General features: G+C 41.4%; 2 protein-coding genes across 2 annotated transcripts in view; one reads left to right on the top strand and one right to left on the bottom strand.

Annotated features, from left to right (window-relative positions):
- Positions 1 to 110: 110 nt before the first annotated feature.
- SLC25A32 (solute carrier family 25 member 32) lies at positions 111 to 12,806 on the bottom strand. The gene is made up of 7 exons (XM_080800977.1): positions 12,426 to 12,806; positions 5,720 to 5,870; positions 3,652 to 3,737; positions 2,375 to 2,535; positions 1,867 to 1,980; positions 1,395 to 1,540; positions 111 to 261 (listed from the first exon to the last, which is right to left on the bottom strand). The coding sequence occupies exons 1-7, from the start codon at positions 12,577 to 12,579 to the stop codon at positions 126 to 128; spliced, it is 948 nt and encodes a 315-aa protein (XP_080657103.1). The 5' UTR covers positions 12,580 to 12,806; the 3' UTR covers positions 111 to 125.
- A 205-nt stretch (positions 12,807 to 13,011) lies between these two features.
- DCAF13 (DDB1 and CUL4 associated factor 13) overlaps positions 13,012 to 20,075 on the top strand; it is a 28,685-nt gene continuing 21,621 nt past the window's right edge. The window contains exons 1-3 of the mRNA XM_080802200.1: positions 13,012 to 13,185; positions 16,394 to 16,593; positions 17,171 to 17,278. Coding sequence (XP_080658326.1) covers positions 13,116 to 13,185; positions 16,394 to 16,593; positions 17,171 to 17,278 — 378 coding nt within the window. The 5' untranslated portion in view covers positions 13,012 to 13,115. The remainder of the gene's footprint in view (positions 13,186 to 16,393; positions 16,594 to 17,170; positions 17,279 to 20,075) is intronic.

Genomic DNA, 20,075 nt, shown 5'->3' with positions numbered 1-20,075 from the left:
AATGATTATAGACTGATTCCCATGTGACCCATGTTGCTGTGCAGTCTTCTCCCGAGGTTTATATCTCAAACACAAAGGAACAGTTGCTCCCTTAAGCAGATGTACTGAAATTATCTTCTTCTAGCTTACTTTTTATTTTCTCTAAGGTCAAGTAGAAAATGTGAGACATTCTCATATACCACAAAAGTAATACAGCAGGCTGGAGTCACTCTAATCAAATTGGGGGCAATTCCTTTGTAAAATCCACCAACGCCTTCTTTCCTTTAAAGGGAAAAAATAGATACATGCTTAATTTCCTACATAGCTAGCTTGAAGATACAAAAGTTTCATTAGCATAGGGCATGGAACGAGCATTCAAGCCTCCCTGTGATTCAAGTCCATGTTCTTAACATGCTGAAGTAGTGCAGTCTACGAGCCATTTGTAGGGGCTTCCATTCCTTCTGTGAGTGACTCAGAAGAGAGGGCAGAGGCACTCTAAAACTGAAAAGTGCTGTAATGACAACCATCTTTCAAATGTCTCTAAATGTACAAGCATGCAGGAACATTAACTGATTAACTAAAGGAGGCATCAAAAATCTTACAGCTTATATAAATGCCAGGCGACAGTAAATCTAGCACATACAAAAATAAAACTTTATTTCCTTAATGCCTGGAATGGGAATATGGCCTTGGAACACGTCACTTGCATTCTCAATAAATATTTACTGAACTCAATGTAAACATCCAAAATATTCTGCTCTAGAATCCTTCCAGAATTACAGAAAAATATGGGGATGTCTATCTGTAACAGTTTATCCACAGGCTGAAGAGTGAGCATCTCTTCTATACATGGAGACAAGTGTTTGCAAGTTATTGTGCAAGCAGCAGTTTAATTATATTAAACTAGGGTTTTTATGACTTCCTATATTCAATGCCATTCAACTATCTTAAGACACCTAAATTTTAGTATATCAATTTGCTGAAGCACAGAATTTTTTGCGAGCAGGGGCAGGGGATGGGGAGGAGAGAGAGGAAGAGAGAGAATTGCGAGTAGGTTCCACACCCAGTGCAGCACCTGAGACAGGGCTCGATCTCATGACCCTGAGATCATCACCTAAGCCAAAATCAAGAGTCGGACACTAAACCAACCAAGCCACCCGGGAGCCCCAATCTCATTTGATTTTTAGAACAACACTGTCAGCCTAGATTTTCTAATGTTATAAAAGAAGGAATCAAGGCTCAGAGATTAAGTCTGTGGTTCTATAGGTAATCAATGGGAAATGGAAAAGCAGGGGCCACTGGCCATGTTTTCAGCATAGCACACTGGCCTTTGCTATCCGACTAACAGCAACTGGTCAGTTTGAGGCATGCAGGGCCCCTCCTGAGAGCCGTTCTGATACGCTGCATGCTCTCACCTCCACGTCTTTGTGATCACGTCCAGCACGCCCTTGTAAAACATGTGCTGATCCTGAAGACGGGCTCTCACGACCTGGTACGGGTATGTGGCTGCTACAGCAAATATCTTGGAGAGTGCGGCAACAGATATATACTCTATTGTGCTCTAAAATGACAACAGAAGACATTAATTTTTCTTTAGGCAGGAGTCCTTTAAAAATACAGAAGTAAACATTATACAGGAAAATCTTTAAATGAACTGTAAATGAAAAACATGGTTTCCCCTCTTAACACAAGCACTGTACAAATAAGGGGTTCTATTTTTAACATATGTGTCATTGGCCTATATTTAATTGTACATTAAATTAGTGGCAGTCATCATCATAGCAATATTATCAGAGTAAACGTGGACAAAATCTCCATCTATTAAATGCCCATAAATATGAATGAGATCCATTGTTTTCGTGTTTGTTTTTTGAAGAACCATCTTACCAGCTGGGCCTCTGGTAACCTGTTGATATGCTGGTTGTACTTCAACTTCAACAATTCATATGCCATGAACTGAAGGGCACCATGTGATGTTCCAAACAGCCCAGGAATAAATCCCTAAATGGGAACAATTAAAAAAAAAACAAAAACAGAAAAAAAGAAAACCAATAAAAAACAAAAATTAAGCCAGTTCCCAAAGGATATAGTTTCTAGGGATGGGAGTAAGAAGTGGGTGACCTCAACGTGTGACTCAGAGAAATGGTTACTGTACAAAATTCTAGACAGGCCTTCTCATACCTGCTAGCATCATGATGTACCTTATAGTAATGAGGATAAACAGATAAAAGCACAATTTCCATATTATACACTAGGACTTCGGTTTTCATTAAATTGCTTCTTGCCTCAGTCGGGCTTCTTTTTAGGACTGACTACAGGTCATTCAGAACTCTGACAAGAGAGTCAGGGGAAGTTACAATGGTCAGTTTTTCAAAATATATTGATAATTCTTTACCTTATATAATCCACGCACACCTTCATACTTATATATTTTCAGAAGTGTATCAAACATTCCTTTATATTGTCGCTGTGAGGAGTTAACAACACCATTGTACTGTAACATAAGGCGAGTTTTTGTTACCCATAATGGGTTTGTAATGCAGAGGGTCATGGCTCCTAAAACCAAATTTAAATAAGATTACTCAGCATACAGGTTGTCACTTCCGACAATCCAGATTAAGAACACTTCATTAATATAAATAATGGGGTTGCCCGGGGGTTGTACCCGCAACAGTAAGATGTATTCACTGAGGAAGTCTGAGGGTTAAAGGGTAGCCATAGTTTTGGGCGGCCAAAAAAAAGTTCCTCACTCGGTTAGTGGGAGGTAAATTAAAAAGGAGATGGAAATGGGAAACACCTTCCCTTTGAGGTGTGAGGACAGCCAGGACGTCCTGGCTCCTGAGCAGTATGGCTTGTGTAGGGACAGATGGGGGTCCTAGGAAGTGGATGCTGGTAAGGAGGTATAAATATTTAGGAGGACATAGTACAACCCAGAGGGGTTAAAGATTAGGGGAAAAGGATCCGGAATCCAACACCTCAGTATTTTCCACATGTACATATATATATCTACCCCAACTTTACCACAATCCTTCTCAAATCCATTCAAAGTAGCCAATGCATCTCCAAACTTAAAGAACTACATAATACTTTACATTCATGACAGAAAGTGACAATTTTGTATATAAAAAATTTCATCTGGTTAATTTTCTCATTTGCTGAGTCTCCTAAGTAGTCCTTTATTCAACAAACATTTATAAAGTCCCACTGTGATTCAGGTCTGTGCTAGCTGCTAGGTATTAAAAAATGAGTAGGCTTTTTAAGACAAGAACTATCAGTAAACAAAGTATAAGAGTTATAATAAAGATTTATGGGTCCTGCTCTGCTCTTCTCTTTGGAATATTACACAAACATGAGGCAATTAACAAGGCTACTAAACTAATTTGAAAACTGAAATTATACTTTAATTGAAGAAAACACCATACCAAATCATCTCAAACTATCAAGAATTCATACATTTTCTAAATTTTACTTCTTTGTGATAACTAAAATTCTTGAAATCTGTCCAGAGTAATGAATAAGAGTAGCTGCTTTCTAAGAAATTCTATGTGATAACTGGTTACAAAAGCATACTTCAACTGTATTGTTCAATGGGGGGGAAAAGCAAATAAAACAAAAAACAAAAATGAAAATCAAGTTGGAAGTTGCTATTTTACATTTCCCACTCTGCCTTACCAGCTTCAGCGGCTGAGACGAGGTATTCTGTCGCCTCTAAACGTTCCACTCTTCCTTCTGTCTTGTATGATTTGATGGCATTGTAACTAAAAGAATTAAACATTAGCAGTTTGATAAATATTTGAATTGGTGTCCTAAAACAGTAAGGTCTGTTTAAAATGTGTGTAACTTAACAGCAATACCCCACAAGTAAAAGTCAATGCATATGGCAAAAAAGAAAGTTTCAAGAATGGATTTGCTGGAAGTGGTTTACTCCAAGAGTTAATCATCCCTCCCCCAAAATGAATATGGCTACCACTACATACGCAAAATATTTTAATCACATACTCATCAATGAATAGCAACAATGGGAAAGTGGGGGGGGGGAGGGGCTGTAGCTGTGGCGCAGCAATGGGACAGACAAGGCAGAAGGACAAAAGGGGGCCCCTAACAAAGAAATGCTGAACACATAGCGTTCAGGTACTGTGGTTGGCAATTCTGCTAGATAAAACACTGGGTGGGTCCTTTCTAGTGGATTAACAAGGACCACAAGCAGCACACAAGTAATCTAACAAAGACATCACAGATGGTGTCATAAGAGATTGAGAAACTATGGCTGAGATCACAGAAGGCTTGTGTAGGTGGCACTGGTGGGGTGTGGAGACAGGTGCAGCTTCAATGGGGAAACTGATGAGCATGAGCAAAGGTTATAATAAAGGCCGTGGGGGAAGACACGGAAACGGAGCCACACTTGAGTGGCAGACTGACATCTGGGCTTTATCTGGCAGAAAATCGAGAGCAACTCAATGTTTCTCAGCAGAGGAGTCAGATCAGTCTATTCTAACTCCAATTTCCATTTTCCTCTTGGAAGAGGAGCTCAGCTACATAAATCCAAACTTTACCATTTCTATTCTAACATGAAACAAATATACTTTTATAAGAAATTCTCATCACCTAAACCTTACATTCATAAGCCATGTCCTTAGAAACTCTATTTAGAGAACGTACACAACTCAAAATTCCTAATAAATTTCATACCTATAGTTTCACCCATCTAAGTGTGAACTAAAAAAGAAGAAAAATACATTTTTAAACAATATTAAGGTTGAATTTGTTCTGCATTCACTTAAAAATATTTTAAGATTGTGGTTGGGGGGTGCGCCTGGGTGGCTCAGTCAGTTAAGCGTCTGACTTGATTTTGGCTGAGGTCATGATCTCAGGGACACAAGATCGAGCTGCACGCCAGGCTCTGCACTGGGTGGGGAGCCTGCTTAAGATTCTCCCTCTTCCTCCCACCCCCCACCCAAAAAAGATTGTGGTTTGGAGACTGCCATAAAATTATGGGAGATAAACTAAAATATGCAACACAAAAGAGAAAAAGGCAAATAGACTGGGTACTGATGTTCTAAAACTGTCATCTATTAAAACAAAGACAAGCCTCCCCGTTCCTGGATTCAGTTTCAAGTATCAGGGCAGCATGTGCTCCTCCACTGCCCTGCTTTGTTCCCACGCTCTTGCACAGTCAGTAACCTGAGTGTGCCTGCCCCAGGTGTTTTCTGTGGCTTCTTCACTGCTCTTTCACATGGTGACGGTACCTGACAGGTGAAGGAGGAAGGAAATGAACGAGGTAGGAAGATGATGGAGCCGGTCAAATGAGAGGCAAGAGGGGATGCGCCTCCAGCTCTTGTAGCCACGCACTGGCTTTTACTTTCTGTTCCCAAGAGGGAGCTCCCGTGGCACGTGTTCTTATGAGGACCCCAAGACCTGTCCTCTTCGGCTTTCCAACTTCCTTACGAATCAGAAGGACTTCGGTAAGGCATCTTCCTGAATTCACCTCACAGAAGTGGCTTGTGTAAGAGCCTTTCTCCGACTCACTCTTCACCTTCTTCCCATTAAGAACTTTTCTTCCAGACCAAATGCTTCTGATAATAGCTGACAGAGAAGGAAATAAGCCTTTTGCTCTTTCTGACCCTACCTATTCAGAGAAACTGATGAATGACTCATCTTGCTTCATTGACAGAAATGTAAAAATCACTGAAAAAACAAACTCCTTTTATTTAATACTGTAAAATCTCCCAGATCTACTCACAAGAAAAAGTAGAGTCCCCAGGATAAACCTGCACCCCACACATTTGGGGTTACTCCTTGGTAAAGGCCTCGTAGTCCATCAAGTTTCCAAATGGTAGTCAAGCAATGCACGATTCCTTTATATTTTGGTCTCAGTTCCAATCCATCACTCACTGCAGTAAAGGCACAAAATTAGGTGAGAGGAAAGTTCTAGTTCTGAATCATGTATAGACCTAGACGTCACATTGTCACAGAAAGGAGATAAATTCAGAAGAAAACACTTTTTAGATAAAGAAAAATATCCCTCTTTACTTTTCAGAACTATTTACTCTGTATTATTTTCTCTTCAAAACATCTGATGCAGGGCGCCTGGGTGGCTCAGTGGGTTAAGCCTCTGCCTTCAGCTCAGGTCATGATCTCAGGGTCCTGGGATCGAGCCCCACATCAGGCTCTCTGGTCAGCGGGGAGCCTGCTTCCTCCTCTCTCTGTCTGCCTCTCTGCCTACTTGTGATCTTTGTCTGTCAAATAAATAAAGAAAATCTAAAAAACAAACAAACAAAAATCTGATGCAAATTGCTAGAATGTTCAACAACTTTCAGTTCTTAGTCTCTGAACCTTAAAGCTTTTACACAGACTATTCTGTCTGCCATGAACACTCTGTCTTCTCAGTCACCTAACTCCTTTACACAGCTAACTTCGATTCCTCTTTAATGTCTGCTTAATAATTTCCCTTGGTGAGGGACGTCTGGGTAGCTCAGTTGGTTAAGTGGCTGCCTTAAGTGGCTCAGGTCATGATCCCGGCGTCCTGGGATCGAGTCCCACATCAGGCTCCTTGCTCGGCGGGGTGCCTGCTTCTCCCTCTGCCTCTGCCTACCACTCTGTCTGCCTGTGCTTGCTCACTCTCTCTCTAACAAATAAATATATTTAAAAAAAAAATAAAAAAAAAATAATTTCCCTTGGTGAACTTTTCCTATCCCCCAGATGAGCTCAAGTCTCTTTGCACCCACGGCATAACATACTTTCCCTACCATAATAAAAACACTCTTCACTGCAATCATTACTGTTCAATTATTCTGGCTTCCCAGTAGGAAGATGCTCTGTGAGGGCAGAGACTACTATTATTTCGCTGCCATATTTCTACTCCTATCTTAGTGCTTTCTACACTGTAGGCTCTCAAGATAGATTTGCTCAATTATTATATCCTGAATATTGTTTCTTTTCCAGATCCATGGTCCATCCCTCTCTACCACGCTCTGCCTGGCAGCCTGACCTTGTCTTCCAGTTTCTAGTTGAGTTGGGCTAGTGGGGAGGCCTGACAAGAGATAGAGGGATGGAAGAGAGTGGAGGAAGGTGTTTACTCTTTCATTTCCCTTCCTATGGGGTGACCTCAGGCGGGCTGCATTTCTCTACTGACAGTCGCAGCTCTGCTCAAGGTGGTCCTCTCTCAAGGACCTTCTCCCCTTGACATCTGGCCCTTAAGGTTTCTAGCTCCAGAATTCTGCAGTATTCGTTGTGGTTTTGCTATAATCTCATATCTTTGTAAACAGTCCTTTGAATGTTCTTATTTTGAATGTGCCTTCTGTTTCCTATGGGGAAATGGAATGAAAGAATGTTAAATTTATCTAGGTTTTTTAAAATTGGAATTTTACTACATATAGTTTTTTTATACTGCTTTTTTCTTCACTCAAGAGTATACTGTGAGAATTCTTCTTTGTTATTATAGACTTGTTATTTGTAATTAAATAGCCTTCCAAGGGCACCTGGGTGGCTCAGGTCATGATTCCAGGGTTTTGGGATTCAGCTCTACATGGGGCTCCCTGCTCAGCAGGGAGCCTGCTTCTCCCTCCCCCTGCCACTGCCCCTGCTTGTGCTCTCTCTCTCCCTCTCAAATAAATAAAATCTTAAAAAAAAAAAAAAAAAAGACTTCCAAAAGTTTTTTACAAAAATCACGTGATGGATGGGGCGTATGGGTGGCTCAGTTGGTTAAGCCACTGCCTTAGGCTCAGGTCATGTTCCCGGATTCCTGGGATCGAGTCCCGCATCCAGCTCCCAGCTCTGGGAAGTCTGCTTCTCCCTCTGACTTTCTCCTCTCTCTGCTCTCTCTCACTCTCCCTCAAATAAATAAATAAAATCTTAAAAAAAAAAAAATCATGTGATGGTTTTTCCTCCCATAGATATTCCATCATTTGTACAATGATTCGTGTAAGTTGTTCTCATTTTTTTTTTTTGCTATTATTAAAAGGTTTCTAGAGAATATTCTGTACAACATACAAATCCCTATTTTCTTAGGATTAACTATTAGAATGGGAATTAATATGGGTCAAAGGTTATGAATACAAACTGAAACTGCCCTCTAGAAAGTTTATAAAAATTACAGTCCTCTGGCCATATAAAAGCATGTTCAGTTCATTGTCCCCTTTGCCACTACACTACCACATAATGGAGTCTGGCAAAGAATCACTGTTTACCATTGCCAGGGAAAGGGAGAAAAGTCAATTTCTTTCATCATTAACCTGACAATGTTACACCATGAAATGAGATTAAAGTACATGAGGCTTTGTCAAAAGACCTGGGTTTGATATCTAATTTCTCTAATTAGCTACGTGACCTTAATCTTTCTGAGCTTCAGCATCCTCATTTATAAAATGGGAATAAATATGATCTACCTCACAGGTTGTCGTGAAGTTTATACAAGATATCAAGTTTAAAAACAAGCAACAGAGGGACTGTCTCTCAAGAAATATTCTGCTGTGTATTTCATAATCTTTCTGATGCTTTTCTTGAATTTCAAGTCTCTTATACTCCTGATAAATTTCTTCTAAGTACCTTTCCATTTTCCTTTCAGTAATAAGTTCACAACCCAGTTTCTCTCTTGAGGTGAAAAACAAAACCACAAAAACACCATCTTTGCTTTTCATGGGGATGAACCAATGATTTCTTTATTGTTTTGACAAGTCACTTAATTACAGAAGTAGGGTATTAAGTATCTCAGTAACAGGCAACAACATTCTACACCCTGTACTTCCCTGATGCTATAATCTGCTCTCCACTATATAGTTAGGATCAAATCTTTAAATCTGAAAAACATTGATTTGTACACCTGTCACTTTATACAAAAATTTAAAAACTACTGACTCCTTGTTATTGCCAGGCAAAGGGGGAATCTAAACATAAGTAGGATACAAACCCTGACCCCAAGGAAGACATAATCTTCAAGGCTGAACAGCAACAATCATGTTGCCCAGTTAGGAGCACTATGGTGAATGAAGTGTTATAGGATTACAGAAGAAACAAAAATATGTTCTTTATAGAAGGAACTGGAGGGAGATGCAGTAGAGTGACAGCGAGTGTGAGAGAGACGATGCTAGCGTAGAGCCTTGAGATTGATGAGAAACTTGTCTTTGGGGAAAGGAGAGAAAGATTTGTCTCTAAACAAGCGCAACAGCTGTTGTGGATACGTGCAGGTATCACAGTGCCTGGCACTGTCTGGGAGAACATCAGGGATTCGGTATAAAGTGTACAGCTGATGGAGGGAAGGGCTGGTAGGAAATTAGGCTAGAAAGCAGGGCGATGGTGTGGTGGTGTGAACTGTGTCCCTGCACCGCCCCAGTCCATTGCAGTGTGATTTGGGCCTCCACCCATTACTGCAAGAGCTCTAGAGAGCCTGAAGTGAATCTGGGGAATCCTCTCTTTCTCACCAACTATTTAGCAGCACTTAAGACTGTCTACCTCCTAAACCCTCTTCTTTGGCCCAATTTTACACGGCACTCTCCTGATTTTCTTCTTTCTTCTCTGGCCACTAAATTTCCTTTGCAGCCCCCTTCCACTCCAACACTTAATTGTGTGACTCTGAGTCACTTACTTGATTACTCTGTAGTTGCACTAACTCATCCACAAAATGGGAGAAACAATAGAACCTAACTATGAAAAATACAAAGGGCTAAATGAATGAATACATATACAGCCCTTAAAACCATGTATAGCACACAGAAAGCATTCAGTAAGTATTAGTTTATTTAAGCTACAGGGGCTGGCAATACTACACTATATATACAAAACTGGACTGTATGCTATTCTTGTTACTTGATTCTACACTTTCATCCCTCGATTAACTTGTGGATTATTGGGCTTTCAAGTTATTTTAGAAAATTACCGTTGTACCTCATTTTTCGTTGAGACGTACGCACGCTCTCTCTCTCTCATCAGTCTTTTTTTAAGTTTTATTAAGTAATCTCTACTCCCCACATAGGGCTTGAACTTACAACCCCAAGATCAAGAGTTGCTCGCTCCTCCAACAGAGCCAGCCATGCACCCCTCTCTCTCATCATTCTTGGATGATTTAAAATTATATCTTAAAGCTAGAAGGGTCCTCATCAATCACCTCATCCGACCGACTTTTCCACTCAACACAGGGGTATCTTCTATTTTCTGTCTTCTAGCCCTGAACCACGTCCAGATATCACCAATTTCATTTCTGAGCACCCCCACGTGGGACAGGTCACAATCTGCTTACCTGTCATTTCCACTCAACCTCTACCTGGTCTTTGGATCAACCCATAAGATAAATCCCTTTCACACATGGCAGTTCTTCAAATATCTTAAGTCATCTGTCCCTGCCCTTCACCCACCTGAAGCCAAACTAGTTTTTCCAGTCATTTCTCACAAGTGATTGCTAATCTTTCTACCACACTGGACACAAAATTTTGAATTTGCACCTGAACTCACTGAAATATTCCAGGTTCGGTTCAATGGGGCATTCAAAACTAATACCCCTTGTCACTACGTAATTACAATTTCATTATAAGGGCCTAAGCTTTATGAAAGCGTAAGAACCACATCATTAGTGCTGCTGGCCAATCAACTATTATGATTTGTTACTCATCTTCATAAATTTCCCCCCTTTTCTATCACATTTCACGGCCACACTTTTATCATTACAAACTCCTGCTTTGAATCCTAGATCTTTAATTTTAACCTCCATCCAGTCTCAATCATCTTACCTATTACCTTGGCCACAGTGGTCTCCTAAAACTCTCCCCACTTCATCAAGATTACCATCTTCTCAGGTACCAAAAATTCCCTTTCTTCAGGCACAATCTGCTTCACAGCCCTGCTTAAACTCACCAAGCCAACACTATTCCTCAATGATCATCTCAACTGTCACCTCTTCTCCTAGACAAAAACATCGGAGACACCAAGTCATACAGGCCTGTACCTGCAGCCAAATCCAAAATTCTTTTCTTCATGTTCAAGTCCCTGTATACTAGAGATTCCTAGAGGTAGAATGGTGAGTGGTTGAGTCCAAGGGTTCTAGAATTAGACTGCCTGGGTTCAAATCCCACATCCATGCCGTTAAAAACTTGAGACTTGAGCAAGTTGGTCAACTTCTATTATTCTCATTGGTACAGTGGAGATAATAAATTCGCAGGGTGGTTCAGGGTAGTAAATGAGATAGATAATACATGTAAAACTCTTAGCTCATTGCCTTGCTCTTAGTAGATGCTCAATGTTATTTGTCAGCACAATTTTTAGCTGTGCATGTGTTACAAACTCCATGGAAATTATATGCCTTTCTGGGTTTTCTTCTAGGAAGTATATTCCATGATTTTCACTGATTTTCCTCCGTAGAATGCTTCTTGTCTCCTTTCCAGCTGTCAAAATATGGGGCCTTCTGTGTGGAACCTCAAGATCTAATGAAACCTTACAGATACAGATACATATGGCCATCAGCAATCTAAAATTTTCCTGATAGTCTGTCTCTACTCATATTTTGATATTTGGATTTTGCCCTTGGTTTTATGTTGTCTTAGAATTATCTTTTATGTGACTAACTCTCAAGACTACAGTTAGACCGAAACTCCCTCGAGGATAAGAACTGTGTTTAGGTGCCTCTGTATCCTATACAGCAATCTACAAATATTAAGGGAACAATATATTTAAGGTGGATAGAATCAGTCTGATTCTTGAAGATGAACCATTTCTGCAGATCTAATTCTCAAGGCAGAACTTGTAGTAGTAAGAAAACCAAATGCCAGAAAATAGTTCCCCAGTAAAGTTATCAAGACCATCTTTGGAACTATCTTTTCTAGAATTCACTGTTGAGTTTAACTCCTACGGTACTTTGTAAATTTCACTTACCTCACTGCACTTAATAAACCTAAATTTTAAAAAAGAGCATTTGGATTCTAGCTATCTATTCCTTCATGGGATTTTGTACCACACTATAAGCACCAAAAAACAAGTCTTCAAGAGAATCCTATCCTAAACCCATTTCCAGCCACCCGCTGAGAATTAGCCCTACCCCAAGCACTTTTTCTCAGGTCCACCGCCAAACACGTGGCTACCGTTAAGATTTCAAAGTACCTCCAAGGGTGAATGATTAGCGCATGCGAGGGCTGAACCCTAAAATGTGCCGATCCCTTTCTCACTTTACAAATACGAAGGCGAGTCCCCCATCCTACGCCAATCTGAACTTTTCTCAGAATTTTCTATCCCCGTCGTCCATTCCTTAGACTTGGGGAACGGGGACGAGGACAGCCCAGATCCCTTTCTCAGGCTCCCCTTCCTCAAATCTAGTTCCAGGTGAGGCAGTATAAGCAGCATTTGCTTCAACGCTCGCCTGAGAGAACGCAAGGGGCTGGAGAGAGCAAGGCCTACTTTTGAGTCTTTATCACCCAGTTCGGGGTACCAGCAAGGAGAAGGAGCCCAGGGTCCGAGTGGGCTCTTACCGGCGAAGCGGATCTTCACGAGGTCGAGCGGGTGCAGCGCGAGGTTGGACAGGACCCCACCGCTCACGCCCGCCACCAGGTTCTCGTACCGGACGTGGCGGAATATCGTGCTCCACGCCGACGACCCTGACGCTGACTGTCCCTGGCCCGTCATAGTCCCAGGGCCCGCTGATACCGCGCCCAGGGCCGCGGAGGTGGTAGGAGAAGCAGTGGCCGCCACCGTGGCGACCGTCGCCGCCCAGGAGCAGAAACCGCGGGGGGTGGGGGTGGGCAGCCCACTTCCGGGACCAGCGCTAGGACGCGGTAACTAAGCGGAGAGACCCCAGCGCAGAGCCGGCGTGAGAGGGAAAAGGTAGCACGTCACGCCTGCGGAGAGCGCGAAGGAGGCGCGGCGCTGGCCTCCGTCAAGGCCCCACCCCCGTCCCGCCCCCGCCCCGCCCCCACCTGCTGCCGCTTCGGGCCGCGGGTGGCGGACACAGGGGCACTATTGAAGAACCACCTCGGGCCAACCTCTGCCGGCAAAACTACGGAGCGCCGCAGGGTCCTGCTGAGGCAGCCGGCTTCCACACCGTGGAAGTCACATGACAGGAAGTAGTGTTGAGGAAGCGGAAGTAGCATGTGTCTGAGGAGGCGGTGGTAATCTGAACGCGGAGGAAAGGCTTGCGGGCCCGGGGGCAACTAGCAGCCAAAATGAAGGTGAAGATGCTGAGCCGGAACCCGGACAACTATGTCCGCGAAACCAAGCTGGACTTACAAAGAGGTGAGGCAAGTTATTAAGGACTCTGCCAGCCTTGAGTCCGCCCTCGGCTTCCACGGAGCAAATCTGGGGGAACACTGGCGCTCCAGGCTCGCTCTTTCCCTGTTCCCTTTTGCCGAGCCAAACTTTGTGCAGATAAGGATATTGTGGGACGGGGTAGCCGGTAACTTCTCTTCAAGGCCGTTTTTGAAGAACTTTTTCTAGTGGTTAGTGAGAAAGTTGGTCGTACCTGTAATGCTTCCGCCTTCCCCTTTCCAGCTGCTGCTCTCTGACTTTTCTCAGATTCCGGTTGTAGAGAAGTGGAACTTGAAAGCCAAGCAAGTGAATTCAAGGATTTGAAAGACTTCTTTAAACCTCTCTAACTTTTGGACACTTTACTTCTTAAAGTTACGTACTTCTAAATGTGGGAAGAGATAAAGGTGAAACTAAAGTCATCAGTTTTCTAAACTTTTTTTGTGGAGAGGCCTGATGGGGATATGGCCAAAGTGAAATTAGTAAGACTTATTATTTATTGGTCTTACTGGTCTGTTCCCCCAGTAGCATCCTGACTACTTATCATTTATAGATCATAATATCTAAACGACGAGGGATTAACCATGCCTGAAGAGAATAACAAAGGCTTTAAGGCAGGAATAAAGATAAAGCATAAGAGAAGGGCCGTGTCTTTGGAGTTTGAGTGAGGGGGATAAGCCATAGAAGATGAAGCTCGGATGATATTTCGGTATTTTGATTGAGTAGTAGAGATTATTCATTATATATGAATAAATTCTGAGAGGTAAATATGCGGTGTCTGTTCACAAGATGTTTACAGGTTAAGTAACAAGATAGTAATGTTTTTATTTTTATTTTTTATTTTTTCTTAAAGATTTTATTTATTTATTTGACAGAGAGATCACAAGCAGGCAGAGAGGCAGGCAGAGAGAGAGGAGGAAGCAAGCTCCCTGCTGAGCAGAGAGCCCGATGCAGGGCTCGATCCCAGGACCCTGAGACCATGACCTGAGCCGAAGGCAGAGGCTTAACCCACTGAGCCACCCAGGCGCCCCAAGATAGTAATGTTTTTAAAATGCAAATTATGTTCCATCATCTGGACTTGACATCATCTTTGCTCCTTGAACCTCTGGTCCCATCTTCCTCTCTAGTTTCACCAGTCACTATTTTCTTTGCAAGTAGCTTACATTTACCCTTGGATTTCTGAGTACATTTCAGACATTTCTCTTTCAGAAGGCCTGTGGCACACACCCAGACTCAATTTAGCTCCTTCCTCTGAACAGTATCTTTCCCTACTTATACCCTGTGGTTGCCTGCCCCCCATCCCCAGCCCGTTTGAAGCATCCTTCTTCTATACTTTGATCACATTTTTGTACTAACATCAGAGTGTGTATCACATTGTCTCATGATTATTTTGGTTATCAGTCTTTTCCATCAGACTGAGTTTGCATAAAAGGGAAGAATCATATTTGTTTCTATATCCACTGCGTCTAGACAACACCTGGTACATGGTTTTTGCTTTATAAATGTCTGAAGGAAGGAATGAGTGAGTGAGTGACTGGTCATAGACTCTCCATGTTAGGAGGTTATTAGTCATCTGATGTTATGGAGTGTCTTATTTTCTATATTATCTTCCTATTTCTTTATAGTTTCTGATGGAATTTTTTTTTAAAGATTTTATTTATTTGACAGACAGAGATCCCAAGTAGGCAGAGAGGCAGGCAGAGAGAGAGAGGAAGGGAAACAGGCTCCCTGTTGAGCAGAGAGCCCGATGCGGGGCTTGATCCCAGGACCCTGAGATCATGACCCGAGCCGAAGGCAGAGGCTTTAACCCACTGAGCCACCCAGGCGCCCCTGATGGAAGGTTTTTTTTTAAAGATTTTATTTATTTGAGGGCGAGTGAGGGAGCATGGGCAGAGGGAGAAGGAGAAGCAGACTCCCTGCTGAGCAGGGAGCTTGACTCAGGGCTCAGTCCCAGGACCCTGAGGTCATGACCTGGGCGGAAGGCAGACGTTTAGATGGAAGTTTTAATAGCAAAATGGAAAAATCGAAGTTTAGGAGCTCTGTAAAACATAAATCAAGGAAGACATTTGTTAGCTTTTTTTTAAAGATTTATTTATTTATTTATTTGAGAGAGTGTCTCAAGCAGACTCCCCTGGGAGCGCAGAGCCCAACTTGGGGCTCAGTCACAGGACCCCAAGATCATGACGTGAGCCGAAATCAGTAGTCAGCTGCTTAACCAACTAAGTCACCCAGGCGCCCCATTTGTTACCTTTTCTTATTCTTTCGTTCTTGTCTAAGTGTTATTTTGTTTTGATTGAATGTTGGATATAGTACCAGTAATAGGGAGTTAGAGAAAAAAAAAGACAGCAAGTTGAAGATATGGGGTAAGAAGATGCATTTACTTTTAAACGTTAAGGGTTTTTTAGACATATGTGCTTAGAACACAACTGTAAACTGAGACAATATGTTTGGCAGCATAGGATAATAGTTAAGAACATGGATTCTGAAACCAGACTGCTTTGGTTTGAATCCTGGCCTTATTACTTCATAGGCAAGTTACTTCTCCGTGCCTCAATTTCCCAGCCACAAAATGGGAAATAGTAACAGAACTTAGCCCATAGAATGCTGTGGAGATTAAGTGAATTAATATGCAGTATTTGGAACAGTGCCTGGGACATGGTAAACTGTTTTTTAAGTAAGTAAACAAATGTGTGAAATGCTCAATAAAAAGTTACTATAATCATAATCACAACAGTGTATATCAATATAGTGGTTAGCACTGGAGATTAATACTGTTACCTGCCTCAAAAGGAGCTTAGAGTTCATTTGGGTAAACGTTTGTCAGAGATTTGTTTTGTACCAGGAACTGTGCTAGGCATAAGTAGTAAAGTGAAAAATGTGGTGAAAGCCTTGCCCATCAAAGCTTTGCAACCCAGTTAAAGAATGTAGTGGGACATATAAAAGTAAAAGCTGAGGTTACATGTAGGGTCTAATTATTTTGCAAGATGTATGAATTCTGTGATTTTCCAGTAGTTTTGGAAACCCTTGAAGAGGTTTCTGAGTAAAAGGGCATCTACTTTTGTATTTTTCACAGTGCTAGGCATAGAACAGTGTTCCTAACAAAGGCTTATTGAGTAACAAATTGAATAATTAGCTGAGGAAGACCACGGGAAATATTAAAAGTGAATTATTTTATTAAGAAAAATCATTTTTATTTCAGTTCCAAGAAACTATGATCCTACCTTACATCCTTTTGAGGTCCCACGAGAATATGTAAGAGCTTTAAATGCTACCAAACTGGAACGGGTATTTGCAAAACCATTCCTTGCTTCTCTGGATGGTCACCGAGATGGAGTCAATTGCTTGGCAAAGCATCCAAAGAGCCTGGCTACTGTCCTTTCTGGGGCATGTGATGGAGAGGCAAGTGTCACTCTAAACATTCCTATTTTAAACTAAAAATAGTTACGCTACAAATGTTTTCTAGTTTTGTGTTACTGCGGATTTTAATTGCTTTGATTTCATTTTTCTGTGTCCTCTTTTTTTATTAATTCTCAAGAATGAATTCTGTTTGAATTATGAACTACATAGTTTCTTATCTAAGTCTCAGAAATTAGAAATGTAACAGCTGAAGGCTCAATTGAGCTGAAGTCTCTAGCATGTTTACAGTAGTAAAGGTATTTGTGAGTTTTGCCCCCCCCCCCCACCAAGGATGTTATTAATGATTCAACACTTATTTCCACTCTGGCAAGAAATGAAAGCTTTGAAACACTTTAAACTGGAATCAACAGAGTACATAACAGATTGAATTTTCTGCTTGTTGATATACTGTCCATATGCACTGCAGTATTTTAAACTAGAGGATTTTGTTTTTAGCAATCTGGTAGAGTGAGTCATAGGCTTTTCAGTGTGAATTTATTTTTCTTGGAACATAGTACTCTTGTGCTTGAACATTTTATGTTTATAGTTCACTAAAATTTCCTGGTATGCTTTATCATAGGTTAGAATTTGGAACTTGACTAAACGGAAATGTATCCGTACAATACAAGCCCATGAAGGTTTTGTACGAGGAATATGTACTCGCTTTTGTGGGACTTCTTTTTTTACTGTAAGTATAATGCAATTAAGTCATTAACTCTTCTCAACATGTATAAGACTGAGCTAATGTTTTCTGAATACATTTATTTCTTCCAAGAGCCTTTTAGAGTTTCACAACCCAATACAACTTCTTAAAGCCTTGAAAAGTCCTAGTTTTCTTTATATACTTCAGCCTTCTTCACTTCTTGATTTTTTTTTTTTTTAAGATTTTATTTATTTATTTGACAGACAGAGATCACAAGCAGGCAGAGAGGCAGGCAGAGAGAGAGAGGAGGAAGCAGGGTCCCTGCTGAGCAGAGAGCCCGATGCGGGGCTCGATCCCAGGACCCTGAGATTATGACCTGAGCCGAAGTCAGAGGCTTTGACCCACTGAGCCACCCAGGCGCCCACTTCTTGATTTTTTTAAAATAATTACTTAACGTGTATTCGAATTAATATTCTCTAGAACACTGAGAAGTGAGATTAATGCAAGGCAAGGCTGGAAAGGTCGTTTACTCTGGAAGATTTTCAGTGTTGGAGATGAGTAATTTGTACTTTGTCAGATAGTAAATTTTGGAAGTGTTTATGCGTGTGGTAAGGTATACAGAATGTACAGTTTACCATTCTAATCACTTTTTAAGTGTCCATTTCAGTGGCATTAAGTACATTCACATTATTGTGTTACTGTCACCACTTTTTGACCTTCCCAAACTGAAGCTCATGTCCCTTAAATGATAACTCCTTACTCCCCCTGCTCCCAGCCCTTTGCAACCACTGTTCCACTTTCTTTTTCAATGTAGTTGACTATTGTAGGTACCTCACACATGTGGAATTATATAATACTTTCGCTTTTGTGTCTGCCTTATTTCACTTAGCATAATGTCTTCGGGCTTCACCCATGTCGTAGCAGGTATCAGAATTTCTTTCCTTTTTATAGTTGAATCATACTCTGTTGTACGTACGTACATTTTGTTTATCCGTTCATCCATCAGTGGACATTTGGATTGTCTCCACCTTCCTGCTTTATGAATAATGCTGCTGTAAACATTGGTGTGCACATATCTGCTCAAGTTCGTTGCAAGTTTAGTAACAGGAATGAATCTAAGCTGTGCTTTGAGGTAATGAATTTGACAGCAGTAAATGATCAGTTCGGAGGCTGTTTTAATAAGCAATAATGAATCTGTGCTAGGGAGGGAAAACCATGGAAAGTAGTTGTTAGGTTTAGAAACATTTTGGAGGTATGACAGGCTTGGCAACTGAGGGTTGTTTAGGAAGATTCCTTTTCCTTCCAGGAGTGGGGAAGTCAGGAGTGTCAGAAGCTTTAGAGGAGAGAGGGAATGGGAAGGACATGGTATAATGAACTGGACTGCAGTGGGCTATGTGAGTGAAGAGGTCTGTCAGGCCCTTACAGATGTAGCTCTGGAATTGAAGTTCTGAAGAAAGTCAGAACTAAACTTGGTATCATCAGTGCAGAAATAAAGATTGAAGCCGTGGTATGGCATCACTGGGGGAAAGTGACAGGGAAAATGTAGAAATACAGAAATGTCAGGGAAATAGCCTTGGAAAATGCCTGCTCCTAGGAGGTAGGAAAACTTTGGGAGGAGCCAGAGAGCTAGAAGAGCCTGTAAATGAGCTTAATGTCCCAGGGGGAAAGGATCATTGGTTGTGTGAACGACTACAAAGGATGACGAGGATGAAGACTGAAAGAAATATTTTAGGAATATAGACCTGTAAAAAATAGAAAGTTAAAGGTCCTGTGATTTTAATCTTTCGGTTTTACCACTGTTGGCAGTTTGGTAGCTGTCCTTTCATATGTTTGACTTGTATATATAGTAGCTTGTGTATACAGATGCACTAATCAACTGTGTAAATCTTGAGTAGCATACTGGGTGCCAAGGTGGATGGGAAAGGAATAGCAAAGGGAAGAGATGACTTCTGGGGAACCTTTAAATATTTGAAAGATTTAAAAAAATTTTTGAAAAGATTGTTGTGTGAAAGAAGAAATGGACTTTTCTATATAGCAGCTTTAGGAATAGTTGTTAATGTTAAAAGATTTTGTTTTGGTGTAGGGACAAACTTCCTCGCTGTCGAAAACCGAAAGAGGCTACTTGGTTAATAGGCAGGGAATTCAGGTATTTTTCAGTAAAGGGTTTTTTTTTTTTTAAAGATTTTATTTATTTGACAGAGATCACAAGTAGGCAGAAAGGCAGGCAGAGAGAGAGAGAGAGAGGAGGAGGAAACATGCTTCCTGCCAAGCAGAGAGCCCAATGCGGGGCTCGATCCCAGGACCCCAGGATCATGACCCGAGCTGAAGGCAGAGGCTTAACCCACTGAGCCACCCAGGTGCCCCTAGCTAACACTTTTAGGAGTAAGGCATCTCCACATGCTATAGAAACTGACATTGTCATAGAGATGGTCTTTTTTTTTTTTTTTTAAGAGTTTATTTATTTATTTGACAGACAGATCACAAGTAGGCAGAGAGAGAGGGGGAAGCAGGTTCCCCGCCGAGCAGAGAGCCTGTTACGGGGCTTGATCCCAGGACCCTGAGATCATGACCTGAGCTGAAGGCAGAGGCTTAACCCACTGAGCCACACAGGTGCCCCAGTAAAGGATTTTAAACAAGCTTCATCACCCTGTATACAGTATGTTGTAGAAGGAATTGGGTGGGAAGTTGGAGCAGACTGACTATAACTACACTTCCAGTTGGTTATTCTTTGAGGTCTATTGATCAGTTTAATATCCCAGGCAGAGAATTTACTGGCTGGTTTTTTTTTTTTTTTTTCTTAATGCTTAAAATGAAAAAAGTCAGAAAAATATTTCATATTCAC

This window comes from Martes martes (assembly GCF_963455335.1).
Source record: "Martes martes genome assembly, chromosome: 4".
Taxonomy (NCBI): Eukaryota; Metazoa; Chordata; class Mammalia; order Carnivora; family Mustelidae; genus Martes; species Martes martes.
This window is presented reverse-complemented; position numbering and strand designations above follow the sequence as displayed.